This window comes from Trachymyrmex cornetzi, unplaced genomic scaffold (genome assembly GCF_001594075.2).
Source record: "Trachymyrmex cornetzi isolate Tcor2-1 unplaced genomic scaffold, Tcor1.1 scaffold147, whole genome shotgun sequence".
NCBI lineage: Eukaryota > Metazoa > Arthropoda > Insecta > Hymenoptera > Formicidae > Trachymyrmex > Trachymyrmex cornetzi.
This window is the reverse complement of record NW_017296059.1, coordinates 3,871,870-3,896,530: the sequence shown is the minus strand read 5'-3', so window position 1 is coordinate 3,896,530 and position 24,661 is coordinate 3,871,870. Positions and strand designations below refer to the sequence as shown.

The window sequence follows — 24,661 nt, the reverse complement described above, 5'->3', positions numbered from 1 at the left end:
TTTATCAGTATACATAGGCAATAGTGATGATCGTGTGCAAAAATATGCCTTTATATCGGCTGATCTCGTCGAAAAATGCTGATGACGATCACCAATCCTGCACGCGATCCCACGACCTGGATGCGACCGACTATTTTCTCCGACCTTTACCTAAATCCGTGCTCATTTCTTTAGTAATTACAGGACTATGTTTCACGTTTATCAAACCTTGTAGTTATATTTTCTTATCACTCCAAACATCAAACGTTTAAAAAGACTTAATGACACGTGCTCACTCGAATAATGTTCAAAATAATTAATAAATTAAATTCAGAATTTTCCAAGTAAATTATTATAATAAAGATAATTTATTAAAACCAATTTTTACATATCATAATTCAAATAATTACAAAACTGTTATCTGTTTTTTACTCTTTGAACGCGCCTATCGATTTCTTTTAATTAATTTAATGCCACCTTTTTTACACCATGTCCATTTCTATCAATGTAAATCAACTTTAATCTCGGTTTAATTTACTTTCTATTTTTTCCTAATTTTTAGAACTAGAAAAATATTAAAAAAACAAGTTAAATTCAGATTAAGTTAATCTACATTAATAGAAATGGATATAAATTGTCATAAAATTATCTATTAAATCCCGTAATGTCAACCGTAATTTCTCACTTACGTGAGAAATTACGTAGATTTAGAAATAATATTAAATAATTCTGCAAAAGTTGAATTCGATGGTCGTGGCGGCATCTACGAGGAACTTCGCGAAGCGTAATTCGCGCCGAGATTCTTCACTAAAAATGTTCGCGCCTGTATTCGAATTGTTTTGATCGAACTGGTTTCGAGTGAAGCCTCGGATAAACCGGAAATCTTGCGGGATAGCTCGTAGACATTTGTCTAACGTGGTCACGCAATTTGTCTCTTAATGGCAACCCGGAAATCCCGTACGTTTCGCCGAAGTAAACTAACTGCAATTTCTAATCCAGCTATACCGGAGCCGATGTTTTAAATCGACTGCGATAAATCACTCCGTACCGATTTTCCCCCGAGCCGTATAACTACATTGCGGTTCTACGATGGCAAATGCATTCTACGGCGAGTATTTTACGGCGTCTCTGAAGAAACTACCAAGGAATTTAATCACAATATTTGCTTGGATAAGAAAAGCTTAAGAAACGAGAGCTCTTCTAGGATTTCAGAAACTAATAAATTAAATTCAGATTAAAATGGATTAATTCTGATTTACCGTCAATGTTATGTTCCGAGAAAAATCGAAGCCAAACTATGAAAATTTGTGAAACAAAATCGTATACGAAGATAGAAAAATAAATTACATATGTTCATAATTTTCCTTACTGTGTTGTATTCTTTTTCTAATTTAACTGACTAAATATCAATTTAATCTCGATAATTTAAGACACGTTTCAGTGATAGTTGAAAAGAAAAAGCAAAAAGATGCAATTATATTTATTCTTTTACGGTTCAGCTACGCAATCATTCCTTCTAATTATTCCCACAGTGATCAATCGACCGTTACACTCCTATTAATCGATGGGTCAATTGATCCGAATTAAGGCGGCGCCCAGCAGATTCAAATTAAGATCAATATCTTAGACTATGAATTGCAATATTACCGCGATACTGGCTAATTGTAAATTTTCAAACGATACACGGAAAGAACAGTTTTGCTGAAGTATCTAAAATTTTAGACTTTAGATATAAATCAGTGAAAATAATTTTGTTGGACCATCATCATAATTATATAGAATGTTCAAGCTGATTACTAGAATGTCAAAACATTTTCCAGCATTATTCGTTCATCATGCTTGAGAATTCTACAAAATTATATTACCGGTTTAACAAAATTATTTTCCAGATCTCTATTTAAATTATTAAATACTTCAGTAAAATATCGTTCTTTCCGTGCACAAAGCAGTTCTTAATTTCATATCTTTGCATAAGAAAAACGATTTTGCTGCAAGATCTAAAATTTTGTTAAACACAGATTTGAAGATAATTTTGTTGAATCATAAAAATAATTATGGAAATATTGGAAATTTAAAAAAAAAATATTTTTTTTTCTAGCAACCAGTTCGAGTTTCTAGCAAAATTATTTTGATGGAATTCAACAAAATTGTTTTCAGATATCCAGCAAAATGTTTTTATAGATCTTTCCGCAAAATTGTTTTTTTCACGTGGTACATTCTGTACGCCAGAACGTATTACACTGAGTTTTAACATTACGCTGAGAGAAAAATGTGCCTACTAAATTTAAATAAATACTTGTTTGAATGGTGCTAACTAAATATTTGCTAAATGTAAACATACCGTTATACAAAATTCAATTCAATTCCAAATATCAAACGAACTTATAATAATATAATTTAAAAATATGTAAAAAAAAATGATTTAAGGATTTTCTCAAGATGATTTTATGATTTTAACTCTGATACTTTTCAAAAGCATTACAACATATCTTGATTTTTCAGCGCATCTGGTAAACCACTTAGTCCAGCATCTGCGCGTAACAGCCCTTAACAAGAATGTTGCTTTACCTTATGCAACATCATGACGCCCCATGATGCAATCGCGTAGATCGCCATCTGACGTAAGCATCGCGTAATGTTGGCGTCATCTACTATAGCTCTCGCCTACGTCATACATACCGTGGATATGATGTTATGGCTTTTAGTAGAGAACTTCTTGTGTGTGTGTGTGATTACATATTTCACAATGCGCAAGATACCTAATTATTAGTATTTATAATGGCTTATCCAGCCTATCCTAGAAGAAATATTTTTCCGTCTTCGCGCATTTCGTGCATATGCGTACCTTTAATAATATCGCTACTTTTATGCTCTAAATTAGTTAATATGTTAAACCACATATATTAGAAATTCAAACAAGTTTTTTTTAAGAGCAAAGAAAGTGCTATGGTAGAGAATGCCAACTTGAGCAATTAAGAAATAATATAAACTATTGAAAAACACTCCTATTTTTCTTTAATTCTTCGATACTTTATACAAATATATTTTTTAAGAGTAAAAAATCTGCTGTATTATAGACAAAAGTCTATACGATGTTTATGGAATTCAAATCTATAAGGTTCCCTTTTCACTTCTTTCATGAATAATACACCGTACACATCAGATATATATTAGATACCAATGGTAACCCAATCCCTTGAGTTACATAACATTTTTAACTTCCATCTGTGTCAAAATGTAAATCAATCCATTTCTGTGATTAGTTTCAAGGTAAACATCGTCCATATTAACGTATGCACTTAATAAATAATAAACTAGATTTGAGTCAAACTTGATATCTACGTTTTCTTGAGTTAAATTGTTTAACCCCATTGTTTAATCAAATTAATGACGTTGTAGGATTAATGACAACCTATAGAAATAATTAAAAATAACTCAAATTATAGATATAATTTAACATTATACTTAACAGTGGTGTACACGAGAAAACTAGTTCACCCTTGTTATCATCCTAAATTTATCACACATAACAATTGTACTTTCTCTTTTCTTAAAACTATTTCATATTTCACATATCTTTTTTTAAGAATAAAAAATCCGCTATAACATGTTCGATTTGGCAATTGAGAAACTAAAAAATATGATAAAGTGTTAAAAAAATGTGTCACTATTCTACTACTTTTTTTAAAACTTTTGACACTTCAAATTTTTTTAGAGCAAAAACCACTACATTCGATAGCATCAATTTGGCAATCAAACAATTAAAAAAATGTAAATTATTAAAGAAATTTATCGCTACTCTACAACTTTTCTTTAACTCTTCATTACTTTCCATCTTTTTTTAAGAAGAAAAAACTGCTACATTCGATAGCGTCAATTTGGTAAAAATAAATAACTAATAAAAATTCGAAATTACTGTACTAAAGACATTTGACGGTATTCCCGGTAGTTTCCGAACAAATGTAGTGTGCCGACAATATTGACAGGTACGACAAAACCGGTGCGAAGTCCGTGACATAAGTAGGTGGGTATTAATAAGGCCAGGATCGGGAAACCGCCCGGGGTGCTGCGGGACCGTTGGCGTCATCGTTGTGTCAGTGACGTCATCGGGAACAGGTGACAGCCGCTGTCAGCGAGTGACGTCAAGCAGAGCGGAGCGGAGCGGACATCGAACCTCGGCCGGCGCGTTTGCGCAGACTGGCCCGTACGTGGGACGGGAAATGCACGTACGTGATGTTCGCACGGACGGAAGCGATAACCCACGCGTGAGAATTACGAACGGGTTAAGCGGGGGCGATTCGCGACACGGCGAGATAATCGTCGTGTCACCGTGGCGACGGGAACCGCGGAGGGTCGCGGTCCCAGCCGATAAAGCTCGCCGCGGTACCGCAACCGTCACGACGCTCGATCTCGTCTCATATGAAATGTCATGACTCACCAGCGGCGCAGAAACGTTGCTCACACCTCTGGATAGCCTCCCGCGTCGGCGAAGTCCTTGCCAGGCGATGGTCCACTCGTGGAAATGCACGCACACTCACAACACTGCACTCGAATTCGCGGAAACGGTCGCGGCCATTTTACCAGAGCATCACGGCGGAATCGTGCGGCGTATCACTGCCGTATCGCGACGCGGCGGACATGGTGATGCCATCTCGCGCAACCGCGGACAACCTCGACGTGAGCGTTTATATAATCTTGCTCAGTACCGGCGGTCGATCCACCTTATACAGTTAATATATTTACGTAATTCTTATATAAATTTTGAAAGATACGACATTAATAAGAGAGGTTGAAGTAAATAAATCTATTCTATATAAGGCAAAATAGTTACAAATATCAAACGTGTTAAACACTGATAAAGCAAAATACTTGTAAAACAAAGCAGTCGCGAAAACGATCGCACGAACCAAACTGTGGACTCACGGCCGGTATCTGCGAAACAAAGAATATACATTTGAAAGCGTAATAAAGATATTAATTATACAAATAATTCTATCAATGTAGTTTAACTATATAATTTCGGTTTAATTTTTAAGAATTAGAAAAAAAGATAAGAGTAAAGAGTAAAGTTAGATCGAGATTAAAATTAATCTGATTGGTAGAAATGGACCTGTGAAACAACGCGCTATAGCATGCAAGAATATTTTACAACTTGATTAATTTTATCATTTATAGTTGTCCCGATATTTTATAGGTAACTTTTGTTACTATACTTGTTACCATCCATTTAGTTCATTTCGGATAAGCGCTTCTTGAGCTACACTCTGAGAGAGCGCTAGTGCACGGCAAACTTCTTCAAATCAAACGTTTAATATAAAAATAATAAAATAATTTAAAAAATTTAAATTAAATGATGCGAAGCGCCCAAATAGCCTAAGAGGCTCAATTTTTCATTATCTGGTTTAGACTTCACTATTAACTTCACTTAATAATTGGATGATAATGTAAAAACTGTGTTTTTCTAATTATGATTAAGCAGTAAATTATAATTTTGTAGTGATAATTTTACAAGTTATACTTACTACACAAAATCATCATTTAGTAATTAAGAAAACTACAGTTCTTATATTATCATCAAGAAGTCTAACCACAAATTAACCAGAAAATGAAAACCGAGCCCAAGTGACGCTACGGTCATGCGAACATTTACTTGGCAAAACTGTCGTTTTATCATATCTAATCAGCACAATGAGTATCAAAATATAGCTGTTGATGGAAACGATTGCGATTACTGGTAATTATCACTCAAAACCCGTATTTCGATAAATTAGTCCATGTAATGGATTCTACGAAGAATTTATGAGTAATGCTACGATCATACGAAGTCTACTTGACGAAACTGTCACGCACACATCAATGTATACCGCAATATATATCATGATATCATATCCTATGAAAATGTGCAATATACCTAATAATTATGCACTCTGGATACACTTAGGCGAAAAAACCGCTTTTTGAAACACATGCAGGGACGATTTCGAATGAATCACCGGTATTGACGTCGATGATATCCTAGAAAATAAAAATAGTAGTGTAAATCAAATGTAAAGAAAGGGTGATAGAAGTATAAGCGAAGTTTCTAAAAATCTAAAATTGAGACTAGATTTCTAGTATCGTGGATACAAAGTTTTAGGATGTTTAGGTGGTTACCAGCAGGGTTAGAAATATTCGTAAAAATACCGTGTTACCGTTACCATTATTTAGAGAGTAACAATTCTTTACTTTTTTGTTACTTCTGTATTAATATTAAAATAAGATATTAAATTAAAAAATTGTTATTTTTAGTAACCAATATTAATTATAAAATAAATATTAAAACTTGAAATTCTAAGCTAGTCTCTATATAGCAAGCTTTTTTTTGCATCAAACTCTTCTAATAAATCTTCAATAATTTTTTATATTAATATTTTTATTTTCTAATATCCGCTTATCTTTAAGAAATTAGATTGTAATTTACAAACGCAAATTTTATTAAAAATTTTTATTAAACTTAATTTTTAAAAATTAACTCTTACCATGCCATCTACAATTTGGTGCCTCATCCATATCATCAAGGGTCACTTCAAATCTCTTCGTTTTTTCACCTCTTCAAAATAATAAAAAAAATCTCTAAAAATTCACCAAAATACTTTCAGCTTTCTAGAATAAATATTGACTTTTTATTTTGAAAAATAATAAAATGTAGTATAATTTACAATTACTGAAAGACTCAAAGAAACTTGCACGAACAGGAATCGCTCGGTCATTAGTTACCCATATTAGTACGGTAAGGGTTAATATCATTATGAAGAGTGCATTTCAATATTCGCTATCAATGAAATGCTGAGAATTTATAGTCCACGTTACATGTACCATAGATTGTCAGTACTGGCAATAACTATCGGAAATGTAGTCTAAGAAATTAAGTACAAAACATTTTGCGATATTTAAATTTTAATTATAAAATATTTCTAGCCCATCAATTATATATACATATATATATATATATATACACACATATGTACACCCAGGAAAAAATATTTTATATAAAATTATATATATAATCTTATATAATTGTATAAATTTTATATATAATTTTATATAATTATATATAAAACATTTTTTCCCGGGTATATATGTGTGTATGTATGTATGTATATATATATATATATATATATAATATACATAAAGAAAAATGCAATCTATATATTGAATAGTTATAAAGATAATAATAAACTATTAAAGTAACGATAAAAAACAACTGAAAAAAATGACTGAAACGTGTGAATTGTTACCGTTACTATAAAAATGTTACGACAAACAGAAAAATAAGTAACGATCGAAATAAAAAAAAAGTAACGGTATTAGTTTATATAAAGTAACACGTAATTTCTTAATTCTAGTCCTTAATAGTCCGTAAAATAGAACATAAGTTATCAAAATGGCTGCTAATTTGCTAAAAATCATTTTTCGATCAAAGTAACGATGTGTTTATGGGTTATATTTTCGCCAGATTATCGACGTACACGCGCAATATGGTACAAACGGCGAAGGCATGGCATTTCATAGATATTTACGATACTCTCTCGGGAGCCAACACACTTTTAGACACTAATTATTTATCTGCAAAAGTATTGACACTTACCGATACGAATCCAATCTACAGCCGGAATGGTGGGTTTACTTTACTCGTTTAGGCGGGTTCGTTACCTGATTTTGAAGATCGACGCTTCGAGAATCGCAATATCGCATATCGCGACTCTCGAAGTATCGAGATGGCATAATGACCAATCACATTGTAGTAATAAAGTGACTACACTTTTCGCACTTGAGACTCCTTCTCTTGTATAAGGAAAGATTCAATACCTATACTTCACGACGCGAAACAAGTTGATATTCATAGTCGATTCTTACATTTAAGACTGTCGTAAGTCAATCCGAGGACCGTATTAACATCTTAAGACATTATACTTAAGACGGTTTTAAAATAAAAACGGACTATAAATACCGCCTCATGTTTCGCGTTTCGCAGTTGTAGCCCTTGAATCTCATGAATATCCATAGACAGAGAGGGCGGAAATTTAGAGAGAGAGACACCGTTCAATTGTACACTAGTGACATAGAGAATAGACTGCGCGATCCGTAACTTAGTAGTGTATCAAATGTGGTCGACAATAATGAGAGAGAGGGACCGTGGGAGATGGCCAATCTCCCTCTCATTCTCCCATTATACCATTGAATGGAAAGAGATAGAAATGGCCGTCTGCCACTGTCCCTCTCTCTCATCCCTATCGACCATTTTGACACACGGATCGCGCAGTTTATTCTCTATGTTTTGTAGTGCATACACCATCTTATCTTTTCCACCATGGTATATATAGAAATCTGTGGTAAAGTGCCATTAAAACGAATTCGTTGTAAGGTATTGTTTAATGTAGAATTTTTTATGTACTTTTATAAAAATCACGAACAGTAAGCAATAAATAAGTTGCATCGAGAAAATGGAGGGGCTCAGAAGAGTCTTAAGTGGATATATCGTGCGAGCCACAAGAAAACATACTGCTACTGTATTTTGTTTTCATGGTTCTGGTAAAGTAATAATCTAATTGTATTATTGTAATAAACAAAAGAACCCAATTAAATTTTTAAGATAGCTGCAACTTTTAAGATTTGCTGTAACTGCTGATTTTTTCTCATTGCATTTAATTTTATTTCTACAGGTGACACAGCAGAAAATTTCTCAGAATGGATTCATATTCTTAATAGAGAAATTCTACAGTTCCCACACATAAAATTAATTTATCTTAGCGCACCTAGTCAACCCTACACACCTAACAATGGAATGGTAATATAGGATATAATTATTGTTAACTGTGAAATAGTTGTGATTCTAGAATGCTTGATTCTTACATTTGTATTTAATTGATACAAATATATATATATATATATATATATATATATATATGTATGTATATAAAATATATGTAAAAATATTTGTTTATAAATATATTTGAAAGTTTTTTGTTAACGATTTATTAGTCAAGAGATTCCAGAATACTCTATTTTCATAATTTCTTTATTTTATTTCATTATATACTTGATTTTATTAAAACTGTTATAGATGCAAAATGTATGGTTTGATCGTGCAGCAATATCTATTCAAGTTCCAGAACACTTAGAGTCAATTAATTCCATGTGTGAAAATGTATCAGAATGGATTGACAACGAAGTAAATGATGGGATTCCGTTTAGCAGAATAATTCTGGGTGGATTTTCGATGGGTGGCTGTCTTGCGTTGCATTTAGCATATAGATACCGACCAGCCGTAGCTGGCTGTTTCGCTATGTCTTCCTTCCTAAACAAGGGTTCTATGGTTTATGAAGTAAATATAAAAAAGATTAAAAAAAAGGCTTTTTGTCCATTTTACATAACACTTTAAGTTTGGCTGCGTTCAGTAAGAAAAGTAGCTTTGCAATTGTACAATTCTTTATGATTGGTCTTGTCCTTAATTCCTCACTGAATCTAAAAGTATAAACCAATTATGTTAAAGAATTTTACAATAATTGCAAAGTTATTTTCTCTGCTAATAAACAATCTTTCTGAACATATTGAATATTTAAAGGTTTGCTTGTGTTCTCTCAAGAAGCAGTCATGTTTGTATAGTATACTTGTAAGCACTTCACCGCAAAGAAATATCTTTTGCTGTTGTAAATATCACTTTAAAATTGACGGAATAGCCTTTTTGTCTTATATAATGAAAGAAAAAAAGTATTTTCACAACTAAAGGATACTTCATAAAAAGCGTCATAAAATACTTGATTTTATCAGAACTTTTACAAAAGGGTTCCACAAGATTTATTTATTATTCATATTTAATTACAGCATTTGAAAATGGAACCAGAATTTAGCAAGGCACCACTTGTTCAATATCATGGCACAGCAGATACTTTGGTTCCTATTGAATGGGGTGAAGAGAGCGCTAAGAATCTGAAGGATCTTGGAGTAAACGTGAAATTTATGCCGCTGCAAAATATGGAGCACGAGTTGAGTCGTGAAGAGATCCGAAATTGGAAGGACTGGCTCCTTCAAATCTTGCCAGATGAATAATATTCAAATTGTTAAATTTTAAATTCATTGTTGATATACTATAATCAAGGCTGTAACATGGTGTATATTGTATTTGTTTTTAGAAATATATCTGCGATAGGTGTTATGTAATGATAGCAATAAAAATTAAGTTTGATTACGATACAACGTAAGAGTCATATCAATTGGTAAAGGAGTGATAAATTTAAAAAAGACCCTGACTCCTGTATGCAGCAAGATGAATTGTGCCATTATGTCATATTGGGTGATTATATGGTACGTGCATGTCATGAATAATGTTAATTCACAAGATCGATAAATTGGCCCCGACCTTCAAAATATTTAAATCCTTCCGCACCTTATTAATTCGCTTTATTCCTTGTATTGATTTTTTTTCTCTAAATCGTAGCAGTACATTCTTTTAGAAACTGTTTATAAATTATACAAAAAATAAAATATTTTATAATAAATTAAAAAATGATGTTGATATTGTAAGTCAATAGATTTTAATCAATTTTATAAAAGTTAAAAGTATCTATTGATAGATTTAAGATTTATTTGCTAGCAAAAACAGTTGAAGCTCATCGTTTAGTATAATTACACATAATTACGCGAAATTGGCAGAGCGTTTGCTTTTGACTATGAATATTTTCATTATTGTTTTCCTTCATTATTAAGTAAAATCAGGAATTTGAATAAAATCGATACTATCCACTTGACCCGCTTTTTACGTAAAACGAACAAACGTGTTCACATTGTTAACCACTTGCGTTTATTACATGTTTTCATCACATGCAATCTTTCGCTTAAATCCATTTTTCAATTTTATTATACTTCATAGTACTAATTAATGATGTTTCTCAACTAAATTCTCGAATCTGTAGAATACGCTTATGATTTATTTTATATCAATGAGTGTTGTTTACAAATTGTTTTTTAGCTTGTTTCTCGAATTCAGACAATAAAATATTTATTATCCGCCTGTTACTAGGCGATTAAAACGGAATATGTCGGCGGATCATTAGTGCATATTGTAGAACGAAAAGTAGCAATAAATTACCAACCTTACATTTGCAATTGAATGTAATACATCTCGATCATAGTTTATTTCTTCGACTTTCCATAATTAAAAGAGAAAACACATGTTTAAAAACTTTATTAATATTAATTTTGAGATTTTAATAAAAGATTATTAAATTCTGGAATCATTGAAATCATCTCGCAGATTATAAATACGTATATTATGATGATTGTTTCAGTGATATTATATTAATTTTTGAATTCTCAAGGATTTTCAAGTGCTTCCATATTAAAGTCCGTCCAAACGGACGCACGTGAAACAGATGAACCAATCGAACGTCAAATCGAGAACAGCTATATCGTTGCTACTTTGTGTTTCGCATGCGCGATTATTTGAGCTCTCTATGATTGAGCTTTTCGAGCATAGGCAATGTGCGATGATGAAAATCTATAGCTTTTAAGACAAATTTACCCACGTAATCGTCGATTTGTTGTCGTCGGGATACTTGATTATTGAAAGAAGAAAAGTAGCTTTTTGACAATGATGTAGATGGTCGCGATTATTCTGATCTTTCGCTTCCTTCTGCTCTTACCCTTAGAATTTGATCGCTGCTCCTTATTATTTCTGATGAAAATTTTTCTGAGAATTTTTCAGAATTTTACATAAGTTTCAAATTTTTTCAAAACTGTTGAATAATTGTAACTGTTTACAAAATTTCTCAGATTTTTTTATACAAATTAAAATATTTTCTTAGAAGTGCCGAACAAATCTATATTTTTTCTAAAATTCTTCATATATGTGAATTCTGAACTATTCTAAAATTGTTATAATTTCTGATGAAATGTTACAAAATTTGAAAAAGTTTAAGGTACTTCTTCAGAAATTATAGAATAAGAAAATCTTAGAATATTTCAGAATTTATGTATAAAAATTTTAAGAAAATAGTAAGTTTATCCAGTATTTCTAAAACGCATTTTAATCCATAAAAATTTTGAGGAAAATTATTTTACTGTATTTTTTCCACAATTAAAAAAATATGTTTATAAAAGATTTATCAATTCTAGAATCATGTGGCTTGTTATGATAGATATATTTATAAAAATTATTTTATAATGTTTTAACATCCAATAGAATACATGATTATCCCGACAAAAATAAATATAAGGACGTTAAAGTGTAAGAGAAAAAAAAATAAAAGCGTAAACGAAGCTTTTAAGGGATGAAAATAAAGAGACACATAAAAGGAAACTTAATGGTTCTTTTATGTTTCATTGGCTCAATGTTCACCTATAAAAGTTTCGTTTACGCTCCTGTCACTCTCTACTTACGCTTTTTATTTTCGCCAGGATACGTTATACAAAAAATATTATATCTACTTGTGTACGAAAACATTTCATTCAATCGATTATTACGTTGCTAACTTCAAAGGTATCGAAGATACGTTATATTGTATGTATGAAAATATTGAATCAATTATTATATTATTAACTTTATAAATTTAATAATATTATCTACTCTTTCATTTTATTTCAATTCGTAATTACATTATATTTTATTAATGCTTTCAGAAGTTCTCGTTGATAAAATTAGGTCGCAATTTTGAAGACCACCTGATTTTCTCTTTGATGCTTCTCATCAAAAGCTTCAAATTACATCAGCAGTTAAGAGTCTATCCAGACAAACTTGCATAGCCGCATAAACGTATAATATGCATAAAGAAAATTGTCCAATCGCATTTCTATTATAAAAGCACATAAAATGTAATTGAATAACTTTTTTTATACATACATTTATTACAAGTTTATCTAGATAGACCCTATAACATCCTGTACGAAGATAAGAAAATATACATCTTCTCGACTTTACTGCCTTCCAACGTGCACCGACACGACGACGAGGGTGAGGAAGGTGGAATCGCGCCGACTAGTCCACCGACGACGACGTGTGCGCAGTGAAACGAACAGAGGGAACTGCGACGGGATTGCTGCACCCCTTCGAGTGGCTTCGGAGTGGGTGGTAGGTAGCCCCACTGGCCTGGCGTCGTTCTCGCCACCGACGTCGCGTCGTGACACCGACGTTCACGTTTCGTCGTACTATCGACTCGCGAGGGAGATGTAAAACGCATGTTGTTAATCGCGACACGAAAACACATCTCGCGACGTACGCTTGACGTGGGATCGATGTTCAACGACAGGCGACCTGCCCTGGAGAACGGGCATGAAAGGGGAATGAATCGGTGCGTCCCTTGAGCTAAGAATATTACTATAGGGAGAAATCTTTAAAAGGAAAGAAGATATACACACACACACACACACACACACACACACATATAGACATATATACATACAAAATGCATGTACACATATAAACATCAACGGGTGCAAGCATATTATAAAACGTGAAATCGATACTTGCGATGAGAAGTTCTGCAGAGTGAAAACGTGAACCATAACATTTTAGGAAGAGAAGGGAGCGTAGACGCTCGTGGACGTACAAGTGAAGTGATTATGTGGTGGATGTTTGAACGTGTCGTCAAGGGTGAATCTGGGTCATCGTGAATGGGTTCCTCGGCAAATAGAACGAAATAGGATTTTACATTCCACTGAAGAAAACGGATGAAAGTTTGAATCACAAAAGTTGATGCAGTCGAGTATATTATATTGAGTACACCGAAACTGCATTTGGGTCATTGAAGTGTTTTTATCGAAGAGCGACGCAAAAAACAATTTTCGACACTCGGAGAACTTATTATATCTCAACATTAAATGATTCGTTAAAAAAAAAAAAAAGTATAAACGCATAAGTTTTAACATAATGAGAGACATGATGCGTTAATAATTTATTGATAGAAATAATTATATTCGCACGTAATAAGATTAATTACCACTTCATTGTGTGATCTAATCATGATATAAGTATAAACGGCGCGAGATAATCAGCGGAGAAATTACAGCAAAAATTGGACCAAAACTGATGCGATATCTCCGCGATTCGCACACGATGACATTTATTGCGTTGAGATAGCAAATCCTCCGTATCATCTTCCGGGTCTGAGGATACACTGGTGAATAGTATCGACGGTAAATAATATGGCGCGTATTATTCCGCAGTCGATGACGTCAAGTAACGAGAGACATGTAGACTGTTCGATGTGAAGAGACTGGGTAACGAAAGTGGATGCAACAAAATTTCCCAAAGGACGAGGAATAAATTTCCCAAAGGGAAGAAGCATCGACGATCGTGTTACAGAGATAGAAAGTGAAAAATAGGTTTTCGTGACCATAATAAAGCTTTCTTAATCATTTCTAAACAAATACATGCGTCATCTGTTTTTAAAGTCATTTCCGAGAAGTAAGGAATATGAAAGATAACTCTTTATTTATTATTTTATAAAATTAAAGTCTCTCCCAGTTATTTTAATACTTTCAACATTTATCTTACATATAAGAGACTTGAACGCTGTGATATCTTTAAAAAAAATGTTAACGAACTTTATATGAAGAGAGAAAAGAACGTGTGATCGATCGTGCATGTTTCGAGAGATTCTTAGTGCGCTTTCCTTCTCAAATTTTCACAGAGACATCCCTAGGATCTTTTTTTATACTAAAAAAACACAAATGCAGAGACATTTTTCTTGAAAGAGAAAAGAATCTTCGAGCCGAATATATCGATTTTTCACTTGGAAATTTTAGACTATCTTGACAAATAGGGCGGACACCTAAGAGACGGCTGAAGTATAAATCAAGATAAATCTTAGAAAGAGAGAGAGAGAGGACGGGGAGGGGAGAAGGAGGTGAAGCGTTCCAAGGGGTTGCTTATATCGAGTGCAGGGTTGGCGACAGGCACAATAGAGTCAAGAAAGAAGTCGAACGAGTGGCGTTCCTCTCGATTGAGAAATAGAGATATCGTTGGAGAAGCAGCGTAGCAAGTTGATACACAAAGTGGGGACGTTGTGGAAATGGGTCAAGAGTGTCTTGACGATGGTAGTGTGGCAACTTCTATTTAACGTGTCCCGCGTCGAATTGTGCTTGAAATCTATACGTGTGCCATATCGAACGCAATACAGCACGGATTAATACTAGTTACAGGTCCTTTTTGGACAGGAAAATTGCAAATGATAGTGCTGCAACATTAGTGAATTGTAATAAGTGTGGGTCATTATACGAATTTCAAATTGCGTGACTGTTTCTGCGATTTAACGAAACTAAACTAACAATCTGCGCGTTTATCGCGGATTCAATTCGCAAATTAAATTTGCATCTTTATAAGTAGCTATATTTTTTATTAATTGATGTAATACAAGGCAATTAAAAATGTATAAATGAAATTGATTTAAATTTCAGCTTACAAACGATGCGAACTACACTCGCGTCCTCTTTATTTCACAATCGATAAAGAATCCATAGATTACTCTGAATGTTAATTCCGAGATTAAAAAATTTACAACGATGCCAAAGAACTAGTTGATCTGTGCGATGTAACGAACGCGAGATCATCCAAAAAGTACAACGAGAATCACAACGAGGAACCCAAGCTCGATGCATCCCACGGTGCATCGCACGAGAGATGCGTTTATCGCGGCAGAAGCGCGTCCGGCCATCGTCCACGTGCTGAAATACGCGAGTTGTCCATGTGATCGTGTCGTTACCGTTTCTCTTGAGGAGACGTAGTCGTCTCCTCTCAGATTGACAAATTCTACGAGTCTTCAGTTACTTTTTATGATTTACGGATCGCACAGAGCTACAGAGTCAGCAACCACCACGGGGATCGCTTGGCTTCACAACATCACCGTTCAAGGTAAATTATTCCTGTGAGATCTTATTTTATTATTATATTCTTGTTTTATTTATGTAAAAATTGTGTAAGAAATTTTATATAGCAGATCTCATATATTTTTAACTAATTATTTTGTTTGTTTTGTTTTATATATATGGATATTTATGAAGAAATATTAATGAAGAAGGATAAACATAATTAATTAGCATTATGTCGAATTAATAATATACATATTAAATAAATAATTAAAATATACATATTGCATACTGATTAATTTCTCATCGTTTCTACGAAAAAATTATTTATTCATTAATAAATTTGCACTATATTTTACTATGATTCATTATACTGTGCATAATATAATGATTTATTAATAAAAATAATATGTACAATATGTAAAATAATGGTCGTTACATATATTTGGAAGTCGATAGATTAATTTCGTAGTAATCATCGTCTGTAGCTTAATAATACAATTGTTTAAATACAAGTATCATTGCTCTCTCGAGCTATGATGCCAGTTTCTTATCAAGTTGTGTCTATATTTTTTTTAGCATTATCTTTAGTCGTACAGAGCGTCGACCATGAAGATTAGGTGGTGTTGTAAAACTTTACACGCGAGCGCGCATAAAGATTGATCGACTGTGTCCGATACTTGCCCTACTCTCTCGGTGCCTATGTAATACCTATATTACGATGATCGCATAAAGCTTTACTTTCACCGCCGTCAAAGGGGAGAACTATGAAATTCGGCCTATTAGCATAAGAGAGAGTTCACACACGTAAAACGGTTTCGTCCACGTAATATTCATCGCTATTCATAAGGTATACGATAAACAGGAAGTAATTTAAATTCGAAATTTTAATATGTAATCACAGATCAACGATAATTAGTTATAGTTTACTTGCTTTATGAAGCATTCTTAATAATCTTATCTTAATAATCAATAATATTATATTCTTGTCTGTATTATATCAATAAAGAAAAAGATTTTTTAATTATAATAAAATAGAGAAAATTTATATTAATTTGTTCAAAATTATTTTTAATTAAAAGACAATTATTATAAAAAAGATAAAATTAAGAATTTTAATTTTTTCATTAAAAATATGTAATTTATTATGGAAAAAATAAAATATTCAATAAATTTATTGTTAAGAAATTCAAAAAAAAATTTTGAAAATTTGATTTAATAAGCCACATGATTTTATATATAAATCCATCCTTTCATAAATAAAACATATGTTAGAAAATAAGATCAACTATTTAATTATAGGTGAAATGAGCAGTAGCGGAGGGTTTGGCGTCGGCGTCGGCGTCGCCGGCGGGCCGACCCTCGCGGCCGCTCAGCAAGGTCAAGGAGTGGCCGCCCTTATGGTGATGCTTGCCGTTCTGTGCTTCATCTTTGCTTATTGCTGTTGGGGTGCGCCCTTCTGCCGATCCCTATGCAGACGACATTGCTGCTGTCGTCTGGAAGATCCTGATCCGGATCCACGGTTCGGCGGCAGCGATCAGGCCATGGTAGCAACGCCGACAATCATCCTCCTGCCGCATGGCAGAATGCTTGTCGTTGACGGCACAATTTTCACTCAGTTCCAGACTGATCCTACAGGTAAAATTTAGGATTTCTGAAATTGAAGAAAGCGACTACGCAAGTGGAGCGAATTAAAATAGTAAAATCCATTATTTAGAAAATAATGTAGATGTAGAGGATTAAAAAGTAAGAAATAAATTAAAGATGATATTAAGGAATTTCTTGGACTGCGTTCCACTTGGCATTCGCAATGCTCTTTGAATCATTTCATTCTTATTGTTTATCAAATATTAGACAAAGACAAATGCTCGCCAGCATTGTGAGCGCCAAGTAGAACGCATCCTTGATAATACGCATATATCAAATATATTGCGTATAAAAATGAGGGAGAAAACGTTAAATTTTGTAGTTTTTAAGTGAAGTATCTGCAATGAAAGAATTTGAATATAATCTACATGATCGTTTCTTAAATATATATGGTTTGATAAAATCATATAAATTATAAAGAGTCAATACATATATTTTGCTGTAAAATTCTTGGCATAAAATTTTGATGATTTTTTTTAGAATAAATAAAACGATTATAAAATTTTTGGCAGGTTTAGACTTGGTGGAACTTGGCGATAGTGTGTTGCGCGCTCAGAGAAATCCACGAAGCGTAAATCGTCATCAGTTACAGAGCAGTCAAGGCAGTATCCTCGAAATGGATGCTGAAACACCTAGCAAAGACAGTTTAGGTTCCGTCGGATGTTTTCCGCCACCTACTTACGAGAGTATTTATGGCAAAGAGGAAACTGACATGCCTCCTTCATATTCTGACATCCTTTTACACAGGTACATTATTTTAAAATAAACCAGAAAATTATTTTTAATTTTATTAATTATTAATAACTATTTTATTATTATATTAATATTGATTATTTTAAATTTAACTCAATTCGCAGATTCGCCAATTTACCGCATGAAATTGATATGCATGGTTACTGTCGTGATGGCAAAGAAGAGATTGAGATGCAAAGTTTAGACAACTGTCCGCATATCATTGGTAATCCGTTAAACTCGATCCCTGGATATCATCCTTATGCTACGGTGACAAGTCTATCTAGTCTACAGAGCTACCCACGACGGAATGTTTCGCGCAATCCGTCCATTATCAGCAATCCATTAGACAACTTTTACGTGGACAACGAGCTTAGTCTCTATCGACTCAGTCGGGAGACGATGCCGCGAGTCTCCAGTAACGATGCGAACCTCGAAACCTTCCGCGCGTCTCATGACGAGATGTCTTTCCGCGTTCCGCTCGACGAGAACGAGAATCATCGGCACGTAAGCCGTAACAATTATCAAGTCGCCGGCAATGAGCTGATGAATACGAGGAATCGCGCCCGCAGCGCTTCCAGATTGAGCCAAGATAGTCGCAGGAATTCATTGAATCGCGATGGAGACCAACATCAAGTTTTCGTCAGGTTACCTGATCCCGAAGAGATCGAGGTTGCGCGAGATAGACGTATCGATGAAGATCAACGACCTCGAATGTACCTCGAGGATCAGAACATAAGGAATCTGCATCTTGATCATCCCCAATTGCAAGATGAGATCAATCGCAACATTGTCGAGGATGATCCCAGGTACTTTGCGAGGAACAGGCGACTAGAGAATGAAGACAGAAATCAGGACGAAGCTGAGGCAGTTCAGTATCCCGACGAGGAGGCCGGTAATTTCGGCGCGCTCGCCGATATTCGTGAGAGCAGAGTGTAATGTAGACTTTTAATTGTGCGTTCGCATTTTTTCGAGTGATTGCCAAATGGGGCATTAACCGGATATTGTCAGAAATGCTTTAAAAGTAGAAAATTTCGAAAATTGATTCTTCAAACAAGACGTAGTTCAAATTATGACCAAATAATTATTTTCATCTTCGTCATCTTTATTAAGAGCTTGTTAATAATGTCGTAGCGTTCCAGTTTATAATTAACGTTAACGTCTTCTTTTAATTTCGTGAAAAGGAATTTATTTGTGCCCTTTATACCATGTAAATTTGATATACGGTATACTACATCTCGCACGATAGAGAAAGAAAGTTGCGTGACAAGACAATTTAACAGAAATTGCGACAAGTTTCTACTTTAAGTTATAGGATATTGTTTCAATCATATTTACACACAAATAAGTTGATATCCAGGATTAAGAATTATGGAAATTGAGTCAAGAAGTTGTGGTTACAAGATAAATATTGCATTGTGCAGGAAATATAAGACGATGTTATAACTGTATATGTATATATATATGTGACAATATAATTGTACGTGACAGTCTAGTAAAATTCGTCACACATACACGTACATACACACACACATGCATATTTCTGATAGATTATCGTACAGTATTGAACAACGATTTTTTCTTGAAAGTTTATAATGTATGGCGACCAGAAAAGATTGGAAAGAGAAAAAAGAAAACATAAAGATAATCACAAGTTCTTTTGAGACATATTAGATAATGTGAAATATTAAAAATACCAAAGTACAGTTTTTACAAAATAACGTAGATCAATATTTCAATCATGCGATAAATTATGTTACATAATCGAAGTCCTTCCTGACAAGAAAACATCGATCACAAGAAGTTAACAAAATTCGAGCAGTTTTAAATGTGAGCGTTTGTATGGGAAATATTGTGTTTAAATCTAACAAACGAATCATAGCAAAGTTAGTTCAGTCCGTCCAGGCTTCAACAAGCGCGCTTAAGTTTCACAAGCATCACCCACAGCAATTTAATCATGATTAGCGGTTTCCTTCCCCTTGATATTTTAAAGATAAGCTAAACAGATATCATGCCCATTATAAATAGTGTTATACCATTAAAAAAATAGTACGCGCTTCTTATATTATTTATAGAATACACTCTCTCTCTCCTCACTATTTTTGAATGGTTCTATCCATTGGATACATCGAACGATTTTAATATTTGTAAAAAGTGGTAAGACGGAAATGTCTGACGATTAAGAAAAAAAATGAAATAATATAACGAAAATTAAGAAAAACAGTTAAATGAAATGTATTACATATTAGTGGAGTTTCAGGAACCAAAGAAAGATCTATATTGACATTGGATTATCAGATACAGCAAAGTATCAAAACGTCAAATCGAAGCATATTTCAGAAAGTGAACGGTGTTGGCTTTAGATACACTTCTTATGTACACATATATACGTGTAAGATAATTATAAAAAGAATATAAAAGTTATACACACGTTATCACTGTTACCGTGTATCATAGGGACAAATCACTGATCGAGAGATACTGAGAATAAAATTCTGTGCGTGAAGCGTATATAAATACTGTGTGCCTTCCTAGTTTTTAGATTGCTAAATGAACAATATATAGACAACAGAATTTTTCGTTTTACAATAGCTGATTATTTCGACCAAGCTCTTTTTCTTTCTTTATTTTGAATCTAATCATAATAAAACGATAAGAAGCAACTTATTTTGTAAAATATAATGTTATTTTATCGAAAAGGAATATCCCCTTAAGTATAACGATCAATATATCAATAAATTAATAAACGATATCAATTTAAATTTTGTTTCTGATAATGAGAAATATAGTTTACATTGTACATATATATTGTTATATTTAATTATAATGAATACTGAACTGTAAAAAACGGAAGGCAAGGCCAGTTATACTTTATGAATGCACAAATGAGTAAATTTATACTTAAGTTTTTGTGGGGTTCCTGTTTAGCACTATCTCAGATCGTGACGTCAAAAACGAGAAAATACAACAAAAAATCTTGCAAATTACATTATATTTTAATATAGAAATAGTTTTCAATAAAATATTTGCAATCAACAGCGTAGATCTATATTAAGATATACTGAAAACTATCTTTTTGTTTCAGGGAGAAATTAAATATTTATATCTATGTATTATATCTATGTATTATTAATTTGATAGTTTGTTAGAACTATGAATATAATTTATTTCGTTTTTTATTATATATATATTTATAATTCATTTTTAGATATATGGTTATTCATTAATTAAAGAAAAACAAAAGAAATGTCCGGTATAGTTACAAGTCTATCTATTGTGCTCCAATAAAATATATTTTCATTTTAATATATTTTACAAGAATTTTTATTTTTATTTTTTCATTTTTGATGTCATAATTTAAGATAGTAGTGGTGAGCAAACAAGAGTCTCAATTCACATTTAGGTATGACAGTCAACTTGTAGTCGACGGATTCCGATTCTCTCATGTATGATTTGATTTTACAAGAGATTTATTGGAAAATTAAATGAGTAAAGGAATAATCCGTTTCGAAAATCCATAGATAATTTACAATTCACAATATTTACATGTTTATTCCAAGAAATATCAATGCAGTTAACTATGTATGTACACAACTGATATCGATATTTTTATGACTAATTATAGTTATTTAAAAGAGTCGTATAAAAAAGGAGAAAGATCTTATTTTTAATCTACATCGCTGTTTATATCCTCAGGAGCTGAAGAATCTTCTTCTTCTACGTTCTTCTTGTCCCAGTCTTTCAACTTAGCCCCCATAACAAAGTCGTCTCGAAGAACACTCCACATTTTGTGATCCTTAAAACAAGCATGTTTCTATTGTTATACACAATTGTACATTGCAATGTAAAACAAAATGTACCAATATCAATAAACACAATTATATATGGCCTTCATATAAATGCATTAAAAAATTTAATGTTTATAAAAAAAGGTAAAATAGTATATTACTGTTATTTTTTTAATACCAATATAAAAATATTGAACATGTTAATATCAACCTAATTTATAATATTCATAATATTTATTTATATTTTCTTATGTGTAACGATTTTCTCACTTTGTCTTTATCATCTGTCTGCTTAACAGGCTTTTCAGATTTAACACCATTATCAATTGGTATACTTTTACTGCCACCCATAAGAATATCAAGGAAAGCGTTTTTGTCAATATTCTTATATACTTGTTCGCGTTTTCTTTCTAATGGACCCGCTTGCGATAATTTCGTTTTAATTTCCACTTGTTGCTGTCTTACTGCATTAAACAGTTGCACGACTCCTCTGCAAAATACAGCATAAAGAATTTATCAACGTATAAATGACAGAAAATTTACAAACCTAATACCTACTTTGTGGCTATTTTTTGCAACATTTTTTCATGCTCTCGATCTGTAATGGATGGTTTTATTCTGATACCACTGTTTTTTGTTATTCTTGATTTAATTGATGCAGTATTCAGTGTAACAGTTGTCTTATTAATATCTTTATCTGATTCTGTTTTAATCTCTTCTTTGATGCCATCAATCTCGAAGGGAATATCTTCTTTCTCTTTTATTTTTATATCGCACAACTTCTTTGCCTTGGCCAGTACAAGTGTTTTTTTTCTCTTCGGTTTATTTGTTTTTAGAATCTTTTGCATAACATCAGCCCAGCCTGCATTTGTAGTAGATCCGGCATCATATGATGCTTCATCTGTGTCAGCTTCCATTCCTTCACTGTCTGATTCATCTTCTTTTTCATTTTCTTCATAGTCACTGTCATCTTCATTATCACTCTGTGCCAATGCCGTATCAGCATTGTTTATTTTATCTATCTTCGATTGCACTACAAAATACAAATTCAACTTGGGACTTTATCAAATTGATTCTTAGAATACTAAGACCAATAATAACAATATGTCAGGATGATATGTGGCTCCATGAGAGCATTTGACTCATATAATTGACGAGTCTCAGGTTCAAGTCTCGATTCCCATCGGATGATTAAAACATAGAGATTGTAAACGAAAGAATATATAGATTCTGTATCATGTTTTAAAAAAACTCATATTTTAATAAGATAAAAAATAACAAATTTTTAATATATATATATATATATATATACATATAACCTATAATATCAAGATATCTTTTTCATATTCTGAATTAGACATCAAAATCTGTGATATCAACATTTTTCTTCATTACTTTCAATTACGTATCGAAATCTGCAATAACAAGATTCTTCTCAATCATTCTTAATATACATTCAAATCATTTCAGAAATGATCTTGATGGACCCATCAAACTTGAAAGCATGTTGAAAAGAATGAGATAAAGTTATGTTTTATATAAATCAAATTATTTTTGTCACACTTTATACATTCAAATTATTATTTTTTTTATCTTATCGAAATACTTGTAAAAAATGGATTAATTGTTTATGTCATACTCCTTTATTCTTCAATCAACCCTCTATAAAACCGAGGCATGTATAAAATAGAATAGATTCAAAATTAAATCCAGGACCCGCTGACTACGAACACCGACCGTTTTTACACAGAGCAACATAGCATCCTTTTACTTATTTAAATAATCTTGTATAATTCCTTACTTGGTACAGGTAAAAATGTGATATCATACACTGAACTATTTTACTCCAAGTCAATATTCCAAATATTCCAATGGCTTCAAACATAACACGTGGTTCGAATGCCAAAAGTGCACGCAACGCGAACAGACCTGTCTAAACCTAAAGAGAAGACATGCCGGCCCAAAACCTGTAACCGCAGAATGCTGCCGCGCACTACTGTCCTCTGACAAAGTGGATGTAAACTACATAGCAACGTCCACTTTTCTTAGGGTACATACGTCCACTTTTTAAAGGCCACAGCACACACTTTTGCATAACGCATAAAGGGCTCTGTACAATAAAAGGAACAGAGAACAGAGAATCGTTAAAGTGGTGGGATAACACTTTAGCCGATTCAGTTCAGTTTTTAATTTGCGATGAGATTATTACGTTAATTATTTAATTATTTGCTAACTGAAGAAGACCGTACGTAGTTGAATAACGTATTATGTATGAGAATTGAGTGATTTTGTATCATAAATATATATATTTTATTATAATCTAACTTTCTTGCTCGTTTTGATCGTTTTCTATTGTTGCTTTGTCGATTAGACGTTTAGAGAATCCCGCTAATGGATTCCCGTACGTTGGATTCCTCTGTTCGCTATCGCTATGTCTATCGCTATCGCTATCGCCTCGCATTGTGTGTTTAAGGCTTAAGTTGAACCAAGATTAAAGTTAATCTACATTGGTAAAAATTCTTTCTCTATCTCTCTATTTCTATTTTATACCTAAAAAAATATTCTTGTAAATGAATTATTTTTATATTGTGTGTAATATATTACATGCAATTCTATAATTCTATTGCAAAGACTCATCTATTTTTTTCACGATGAAGGAAAATTAATTATCGATA

The 24,661-nt window shown here is 32.7% G+C and overlaps 3 protein-coding genes across 6 annotated transcripts; 2 read left to right on the top strand and 1 right to left on the bottom strand.

The window, feature by feature from the left end:
• Positions 1 to 8,227: 8,227 nt before the first annotated feature.
• Positions 8,228 to 10,394, top strand: LOC108757665 (lysophospholipase-like protein 1). Of its 2 annotated transcripts, none has more exons than XM_018502152.1 (5): positions 8,228 to 8,332; positions 8,435 to 8,550; positions 8,682 to 8,806; positions 9,083 to 9,343; positions 9,844 to 10,394. In XM_018502152.1, the coding sequence occupies exons 2-5, from the start codon at positions 8,463 to 8,465 to the stop codon at positions 10,066 to 10,068; spliced, it is 699 nt and encodes a 232-aa protein (XP_018357654.1). In that variant the 5' UTR covers positions 8,228 to 8,332; positions 8,435 to 8,462; the 3' UTR covers positions 10,069 to 10,394. The 2 variants fall into 2 exon arrangements, with proteins under 2 accessions (XP_018357654.1, XP_018357655.1); XM_018502153.1 differs by lacking the exon at positions 8,228 to 8,332 and adding an exon at positions 8,337 to 8,351.
• Positions 10,395 to 12,863: 2,469 nt separating this feature from the next.
• LOC108757893 (uncharacterized) lies at positions 12,864 to 20,883 on the top strand. Of its 3 annotated transcripts, none has more exons than XM_018502582.1 (5): positions 12,864 to 13,084; positions 15,412 to 15,865; positions 17,122 to 17,457; positions 17,979 to 18,213; positions 18,324 to 20,883. In XM_018502582.1, exons 2-5 carry the CDS (start codon positions 15,787 to 15,789, stop codon positions 19,135 to 19,137), a joined length of 1,464 nt encoding a protein of 487 aa, XP_018358084.1. In that variant the 5' UTR covers positions 12,864 to 13,084; positions 15,412 to 15,786; the 3' UTR covers positions 19,138 to 20,883. The 3 variants fall into 3 exon arrangements, with proteins under 3 accessions (XP_018358084.1, XP_018358083.1, XP_018358085.1); XM_018502581.1 differs by lacking the exon at positions 12,864 to 13,084 and adding an exon at positions 13,100 to 13,304; XM_018502583.1 differs by lacking the exon at positions 12,864 to 13,084 and adding an exon at positions 16,399 to 16,669 and having other exon boundaries at positions 15,830 to 15,865.
• A 658-nt stretch (positions 20,884 to 21,541) lies between these two features.
• On the bottom strand, positions 21,542 to 23,908 carry LOC108757657 (RRP15-like protein). The gene is made up of 4 exons (XM_018502143.1): positions 23,788 to 23,908; positions 22,545 to 23,019; positions 22,257 to 22,476; positions 21,542 to 21,994 (listed from the first exon to the last, which is right to left on the bottom strand). Coding segments are annotated over exons 1-4 (825 nt in total). The 5' UTR covers positions 23,789 to 23,908; the 3' UTR covers positions 21,542 to 21,865.
• Between the last annotated feature and the right edge of the window lie 753 nt (positions 23,909 to 24,661).